The sequence below is a fragment of the Apteryx mantelli genome, chromosome 9 (assembly GCF_036417845.1).
Source record: "Apteryx mantelli isolate bAptMan1 chromosome 9, bAptMan1.hap1, whole genome shotgun sequence".
NCBI classification, from domain to species: domain Eukaryota; kingdom Metazoa; phylum Chordata; class Aves; order Apterygiformes; family Apterygidae; genus Apteryx; species Apteryx mantelli.
Window position 1 is genome coordinate 21461452 of NC_089986.1, and position 8563 is coordinate 21470014.

Here is an 8563-nt window from a genome sequence, read left to right on the forward strand (position 1 = left end):
CCAAAAAACTGGAGGCTTGTTTATGGGTGCTAATCACATGGGTATGTAATCACTTTTCAAACAAAACAAAGAAAAAGCAGAAAAAAAGGAAAACAGGGCCCTGAAAGGGGCAAAGATGCCAGTGGGCTTTTAGGTCATATATAATAAACTGGGACAGGTTTCCAGCTGTTTGCCTGCAGTGTGGAGTGGCATAACTAGGAGTCAAGGCGTTTTCCCAAAGCTCCTTTCTTTCCTGAGATTGATTCATATCTGCCCTTATTGTTATCTATTGTATTCACATTGTTTTTTTTTCTTTTGTTAGTCTGTTTTCCTTCCTTGTTTTTAAAGAATGGCTTATCTGTGCGCCCCAGAAGGGCGTGACTCATAAAGATCACAAGCTTTTAGAACAAGCAAAAGCACAGCCTGCTGATTAAAAGAAAATATGCTGAGATTTTCAGACACAAGAGCCACATTGCATTTGCAAAAGGCAGCAACTGCGTTCAGAGATGCACACAGTCGGGATTCTGCCGGGTTCCAGAGCTTGGGTTTCCACCGTTGACTGGCAAGTATATTTACAAAATCATCTCACCTTGGAGAATAATTACTCCTGTATTTCAGTATTCTTTATCTCTGCTGTCCTATTCTGTGAAGGGCAAAAACGCTAGGTCACAGAGGTATTTTTGGACACATCAGATACGTGTCATCAGTGACTAGAGCTCGACTCTTGGAGTCAAAAATGAGTCTTCATCTGAGCTCTGCCATGATCTGTGTGACCTTGGTCAAGCCACAAGGCCTTTTCACTCTTCACCTATCTCACTCACATGAAATATGCATACATGCTTGTTTCACGGGATTAGTGAAAAGCTTGTAAAAGATGGTATTCTTTCTGTTTGTGAGTTTTAAAGTGCATTGCTCAGATTACTGAGATATGAACAGTAGTTAAAGGAGATGGAAAGCATCAGTTTGTCTTTATTTATTCATGTATTCGTTTTTTGCAAGGCAACTTTACAATGGGTGGCAGAGCAGACTCTTTGCTGATGACCGTTCATCTTCTTGCCAACTCGGGACATTCATCGCTTCTGCAGCAAACTCTGGATCGGCTTTTGGAATGGATTTGCCCGGACATTCGACTTTTCCTTGTCTCTGAGCGCGTTACTCCATTGAGATACTATGAGAGTTATCGTAAGAGAAGCTATGGATTTCCTGGAATGTCTGTCCTCCTTTTTCTACATGAGGACTATGGCGAAGAACGGATTTTTCAGATCCATGATTTCTTCCAGCATCCGCCATGGCGCTACCAGTGCGCACAAATCGCTAATGGGCAAAGCCATCCCTATGCACCAGCTAGCCAGGACTTTTATGGCCTAGATGACCAGATGCCTGTGTGGGGCATCAGGCAGGTGCACTGTGGCTCTGAAATTTTGCGTGTGACCCTCTACTGTAGTTTTGATAACTACGATGATGCAGTGAGACTGTATGAGATGATCCTACAGAAAGAAGCAACTATGCAGAAAAGTAACTTCTGTGTCTTTGTCCTGTACACAACTAAAAACATTGCTGTTCAGCTCTGCTTGAAGCAGCTGCCCATTGGAGTGTCTGTTGAGCCAAAAGAATCATCAGTCTTGCAGTTCAAGGTGCAAGAAATTGGGCAGTTGGTGCCTCTCCTGCCTAATCCTTGTATTCCTATCAGTAGCACCAGATGGCAGACACAAGATTATGAAGGAAACAAAATTCTGCTTCAGGTATGTGTGTGTCATGCTTTTTGAGAGGTGATTTTTTCCAACAGAGACCAGGAGTGGTTCAGAATGGAAGTTACGATTTTTGCTTGTTTGTATTTTTTTTTTTTTGAATTTATGACTGAAGCAATCAGTATCCGCTTGTGCTGTGATGCCATTGATTAAATATAAGCACAAACACTTGGAATATTTAATGTTTTTAATTTAACACCATGATTGCTTGCCTGAAATTGAAAGTATTGATCCTTTTTTTGAGCAGGCTAGTTTAATGTCTTGCCTTCCCTGCCTGCATCAAACAATTGTGACAGCCTATTCTTTTTTGTGATAAGTTGTTACTTTAGAAATGGTTTTGAAAGCATATTTTTGCACACAAAACCAGTTGTTTTGTAGGTATAGTGTTGATGCAGTATTGCCCACATTTGATTTTGTGAGCTCCTGAGTGAATTGCAGTTGGGCAAAAGCACTGAGTAAATGCATCATAGCAGATCTCTCCCTTTCTGCTCAAGTGTGCAGTTCAGAGGTCATCTGAATACAGATCAAGAAGAACAGACAAAAAGCTTGTGCTGAGACGACGCATGCTGTGAATTACACATGTGCAAGGATAGGGGGAGTTTAGCTCAGCGCGGTGTCTTTCACAGAGAGCCCGTAACAGTCCATCCCACCTCTCAACATTTTTTTCTTCCCCTCAGTTTGCTTCACCTGCCCCAAAAGCACGCTCCTGTCTCTGATTTGATAGGGGTTATCTCTGTGTGTCATTGAGGGCTTGTTTTCAAGTCCTTTTCAAAGACATGTGGCTTATTTGAAGTGGGGGCTATACATCTTGAAATTAGTATTCTTGCAAATGTGCACTTTACTTTTGAAGAACATCTGTAATTTATTTAACTCCCTCACCCTGGACTCAGTTAGGTGGCAGTCTTTCTATTAGTGAGAAAAGGAGCATAAATTGATGTCACCTGCAGGAGCTGGGTGTGAAGTCTGGGGTTGGTTGGGTCTGCCTTACACTGACTGAATTTTTATCTGAAATATCAGCTTAAAATTAAATGATAATTAGTCAGAGCTATTTAAATGACTTCTGAATGGTATTTTGAAACTTGGAATCCCAGTTAGTATTTTTCTTTTTCTCTTGCACCTTTTTTGTTGTAATTTGGATATTTAAATAGTTTGCCCATCCTGTGGTGTGGCTTTTTGTGTGGGACCTTTTTTTGTTTGTTTGTTTTCCCCCCTCCTTTCCAGAGTCACTTTATAAACTAGTTGTCCAGTCAAAGTAGGTGGCAAAGGCCCTGAGCCACTTCACAGAGCCTAGAGGTTGGCCCTGCTTTGAGCAGGGACCTGGACCAGGTGACCTCCAGAGGTCCCCTCCTAAATTACTCTGTGGTTCTCCTAGTTACAGATGCCAGGTCTTTGAGTGACAGAGGTATGTGAATTCCCCAGCAGGAAATTCAAAAGCTCTTTTGGGTGTGAGACTGTGTCACATTGCGCTCCTGTTGGGGAAGCTGGAGCTCATTTGAACTTGAGGATGTCTATTCGGTGTTCGTGCTTCAAGCCGCAAGGCAATTCACTGACAGCCTGGCATGCAGGGCTTTGCTTTGCGAGTATTCGGTTCGTACTGAGTACCAGCCAAAAGATTTATTTCCCTCAGTTCTATAAGATTTCTGCCCTAGTGTGAACTAAATCCAAGGGTCTGTTTGTGGGCTTCGACCCACAGTGAATTGTCATTTTCCCTGACCTACAAGGATTTTTTTTTTCTTGTATTTACTGGGGGACAGGTAACTTGCAAGTCACTCGGTTTGACAGAGAAGGAAATAAACCATATCCTCTCCTTTTTGCCTAAGTTACTCACTAATTACTGTTCTAGTTTGTGTCCTTTCTCTGAGCATTTATAGGAGATCCCTATTGCTTAAATTTTACAAATTTAATCTTAAGACAGTCATGTTAACAACTGACTTACTAGGTACTGGGGATTTTATAGTCATCTGGTTTATTCATTCATGATCAACTGGTTTATTCATTGATTTCCTTTTGCCTGTGTATTAAAAGAGGCAAGGATTGTTGTTGATTCTGTGTTACTTTGCAACTTCTTTAGAATGAAGGTCTTAATAACTAGAAAAAAATCTGGTCTGAATGCCAGCATCATGGGTCCTTTTGATCTGTTCTGTTTTGAAATTTCTGTCTGATTTGCTATATTGACGTTTTTCCTGGAAGAGCAGCAAACTGAATTGAAATGTGTGAACTCCAGGTACTTGTACAATAAAACTATGGAGCAGGAAACATCAGTGTTGGGATCACCAGCCCATGGGAACTTTAGTGCTACCTACTCGATACCCTATTTAAACAACTTGAAGGGATATCTCAGTGTTGTGACTAATGTCTTTAGCTCTGAGTCTTTTTACTTATCTACACCAAAATTTTGTAGGGCATTTATTTTGTGTTTGAGAGCCCGTTTTCCCGAGTGTTGAATTCTTTGGAGTAAGACAATCTACACGTGCTGTTGCATAAATAACAATGCTGGAAATGTGGCTCTAGGTGGGAGCCTGGCTCCAGGGCTGGTCTTCCTTTGGAGCTGGGAAGATCCCCTGGTGCCATAAAGTGTACGCCTACCGCTGTGCCGAGCCAGGAGGCTTCAGCAGGTCCGAGTCCTGCTGGTCTCACTGGTCTGATGGGGCCATCCGCCCTGGGTAGCTGCCTGTTCTCAGCCTTCACAAGAATTACACTTGAGCTGGAGTTTCCTGGACAAGTCTTTTTCCAAAAATAGCAAGTCAGGATTTGCAGGCGTGAATGAGCTCTATTAGAGCAGATGCCTCCCATAAGATTTCAACACAGGATAACTACAGCTGAAGCCACTATTTGTGTGTTAGTCGTGTGCAGCAGCTCTGTCATGGGACATGCTTACAGTGTGTGCACTAGTCCTGAAGCACTTGGAAAGCTGCATGCGAGCTCCACAGTGTATGTGTGTGTTTCTGCCTGGAAATTCCCAGACAGAAGTTTAGGAGCACGATACTATGTGGTGATTCAGATCTTTTGTTTGGATTAGGTTTCAACCACAGCTGTTTTTTCCATAAAGCTCCCTCCAAGCTGTCCTGATAACATTTGGCATGGAGGAGGGATGGGGAGGGGGAACAGGACCAGGAGGACTTTCCACAATTTACCTAGCCTGTCTCTGCTTGAAGGCAGGACCAGTTCTCAAACTACTGCCAAGCTTGACAGATGTTTCTTTAGCTAGTTTTTGTGTAGCCTTATTTTTAAATGTGAGGCTCTTGAACAGATGTGATACAGAAATGTGTGGCTCTGCCTGTGCTGGCAGTAGTTGTATCACTAAATCACAGCGTGCAAGATCAGCCTCTGGCATAGCCTGATCTGTCATTCTCTAATCTCTGGGAATTCAGAGCACACAGAAGGATCACAGCATGCAGCACGACTTGCAAGTACCCTTTTTGAACAAAAGACTGATTAGGAAAGCCTACAGAACTCTTGTTTTATGACAGGGTAGGGAGAAACTCAATTCAAGTGTAACTTTTTTTTTTCTTTCTCAGAATACTTAGGTTTATGACCTACGATTTCAGTTTTGCAATTTATTAATTAAAATGGATGAACCTACTGGATTGTTTCGCTCAAACACTCTGTAGCTACTTAGCCAGGCACTGTAGTTGACTGCAAAAAGTTGTAAGGCTATCTGCACTAGGTCAGACCAAAGTTTCATCTAGCTCCGCTTTCTCTCTCCAACACTTGGCCACCACTGAATGCCTTGGGAAGAATAATAGGACAAGTGCATGTATTGCACCACACCAATATTCTCTTGAACTGCCCATTTTAAACTCAGAGGGTTTCTGAAGCTTACTGTGGCTTGTTTGTGTAGTAACTTGCAATGAATCTCTCTTCCAAGCGTTTATCTAGTCTTCCCTTGAATCCACATGAACTGTTTGTATCTGCAGCATACTTCAGCAAGGACTTCCTCAGGTCTACTGCCACCTTCGTTTATTTGAAATCCCCCCCATCCCCATTTCATTTGATGGCCCCCATGTGCATTGGAAAATGCAGTGAACAGACAATACCTATCCCTTTCTCCATGTGGTTCATTTTATAGCCTTTTATCCTCTCCCAAACAGTTTTCCAGGCTGGAGTCCCAGCATACATGGTTGTTCCTTTATCCTTAGCCTTGCAGTTATTCTTGCTGTTCTTTCTTGAACCTTTCCAGCTCTGAGATGTCCTGTTCTGAGCTGAGCGGATGGGAACACATACTGTATTGCAGCTGTGGGGGAACTGTGCAGGGTTATGGAGAACATCATTATGCACTGTATTTCTTTTGGAATAACTCTTTAAGATTTCATTTGCTTTCTAGACTGCTGTAAAGCACTGGACTGATATTACTATGAGGCTGTCTATCACAGGAGTGTCACCTTGGGGTTATGGTCTGCTCACAACCTATCATTTCATATGTGAAGCCAGGATTATTTTTCTCCATGTGTATAATTAAATTTATCTGCATTAAATTTCATGTGTCATCACTCAGTCTTGTAAGACTCCTTATGTTGTCTTTTGCTAGGACTTTTCATGTTACATTGCAGGTGATTTCAACACAATAAAGTTAGGTGAGAACATTGTCACTTGACTAAAGCTAAACTGATATTTTAATAGGATCTTTTCAAAATGTCTTCCATAGGTTCAAGGCAACTCCAAGCACAGTGAGAAAAATGGTGGGTTTTCCAATCAGCATAATAGTGCAGGCAACGAAAAACCCCTCCGTAACTCTGTCGCAGTCCCTTTCCCCATAAAGCGGGTTAGCCCAGAACAGAGGAGCCAGACGGTCAGAACTGTGAAGGGTAGAACGAAACCTGGACAAAGTGAAGCTCTTACTCCCGAGCCAACAAGCAGCGTTCCTCACAGTCCCTTCCGCTCTCCTCACAGTGGTGCAGCAGCCCCATCCCAGTGGGACACCACTCCTTTCCATGTGCACTTGAGCAGCAAGCTGAAAACATCTCACCAGGAAAGGCAGCCTCCTAGACAGGAGGCTGAGACCAACGTTGACACCGGGTTCACTGTGGTAAATGCTGACTGCGGCCGCTCCCCTCTGAACTGCTTTTCCAGGGACTTGCGGACCAGCCTTCTCCAGCCACGAGCACCCAGCTATTCCCTGGCCGCGGCTGGCTCCAGCATCAGCCTGTCCTCTGAGGACAGAACCCATCTGTCCTCCTTTGCAGCCAAAAGGAATAAAGGAGCCGGACAAAGAGCTTCAGGCTTTCACTTGCAAATATCGAGAGCCCACCCTGGAAACGGAACTGAGGAGGAGGAAGAATTCTTTATATGACTGAAAACAAATGTGCCAGATGGACTGATCACTTCCGAATGATAGCTAAGTGCTTTAATCTGGAAACAGAGAACTCAATCTGCATATTGTGCTACTTTGTGCTGTGACCACTGATGCATAGCTTACCTTTGTAACTGTGAAAAAATTTCAGTAGAGGGTTTGCTGAGGTAGAGGGACACTTGCTTTCCATGGAGTGATACTAAGGAGACTGAAGGCAAAGCAGGAAAAACAATCCTATTTACAGAAAGGTTTATTTTTTTTACTGCAGTGTAGATTGGAGGATTATTGTGCAATGAATAGGAAAAAGCCATACAAATTCTACTGCTGTTATAAAATGTTAAGAAATAACCAGTAATAGGTTCAGATAGTGTTAGAGCTTCTAGCTCCTTTGAGTTGCAGCCACAAGAGAGCACGGTAATGACCTGCAAGGGCCCGTCCTCAGCTGGTGTTGGGAGTATTGACCCAAGGTAGTGGCATGGCTGCAACACTTGCACCCATCTGTGTTTCTTCTTATTTCCCCTATTGTTGATATTTAAAAACTATCAAAGTTGTCAATTTTATGCATGAATTGAAACATAGGAACATTTTTTTTAATTATTTTTGAAGAAAAAATTTCTCCATTGGCCTTTTCCCAAATTAGCATTGTACACACCAAAAGGAAACACTTGCAAAGAATTGTTTGAGCTATGTTTTTGCTTCAGTAAGACCTTTCCATTGCCTGGCCTTATGATACTTAACAAAATAAAACCATGAACAGGCTAGAGGCAGGCTAACAGGCTGTTAGACCAGTGTGCAATTATCAGCAGGATGATGGAAATCCTAATTGGATTTTATAGAACAGAAGACAAGAGAAGTTAGAGTCTGGGAGAGAACTGCCAGAATACTGAAGGGTAAAAAGGACAGGAGAAATGAAGTAATTTAAAAGCAATGGATGCCTGAATAACTCCAGTCTTGATCAACAGTTTTGTTTTCTCAAGTAGGATTAACTAAATTTTAAAGGCATAGAGACAGAAAGGGCATGACTGAGGAATGAAATTATGAAAAGAGAAGCAAAATCTGATCATTGTATTTACCTTCCAAAAAATAAGAAATAAAAAGGTATTTTCTCCTTAAATATATATGAATTCTGCTTTACACGAAGATGTGAATTTCTTTGGAAAGTGCCTATTCATTGCCTCTTGCTAGCTCGTAATTCAGGTTTGCTTTACAGTGGTTTCTGCCCGTCCAAGGGCAGGCAGAAGGTGACAAACAGCAGAGACGTGTAATGGCAGAGCACTCCTGCAGCACGGTTCTGGATAACTTTAGTAGTGTTCAACACTTGCATCTGTGCCAGCTGAACACAACCCATATTGCACTGGGGGAACTTAATTGCCTGGAAAAGTGCAAACTGAAATTCTTTACTACTCGTGGACTGTGTGGTCCAGCGCGACTGGAGAGTGGTGCGATTGCTGGAGAGTGGTGTGATTTGGGAAGGTCCAGCTCTCCGGGGAACGTTTAAAGGTGCAGCTAAGGCTACCTAAGGAGTGGCAGCTAGGCAAAAGGACAG

At 42.6% G+C, this 8563-nt stretch overlaps 1 protein-coding gene across 1 annotated transcript; it reads left to right on the forward strand.

Moving 5' to 3' along the window:
• Nucleotides 1-384: 384 nt before the first annotated feature.
• On the forward strand, nucleotides 385-8141 carry FAM124B (family with sequence similarity 124 member B). Its single transcript, XM_013944413.2, has 3 exons — nucleotides 385-541; nucleotides 979-1721; nucleotides 6373-8141. Exons 2-3 carry the CDS (start codon nucleotides 990-992, stop codon nucleotides 7015-7017), a joined length of 1377 nt encoding a protein of 458 aa, XP_013799867.2. The 5' UTR covers nucleotides 385-541; nucleotides 979-989; the 3' UTR covers nucleotides 7018-8141.
• The last annotated feature ends 422 nt before the right edge of the window (nucleotides 8142-8563 follow it).

Bases quoted from the DNA above. Each gene is read 5' to 3' on its own strand.
- FAM124B (XM_013944413.2), top strand. From the start codon at position 990: ATGGGTGGCAGAGCAGACTCTTTGCTGATGACCGTTCATCTTCTTGCC. The intron at 1,722-6,372 runs GTATGTGTGTGT...TGTCTTCCATAG, and splicing joins GAAACAAAATTCTGCTTCAG to GTTCAAGGCAACTCCAAGCA.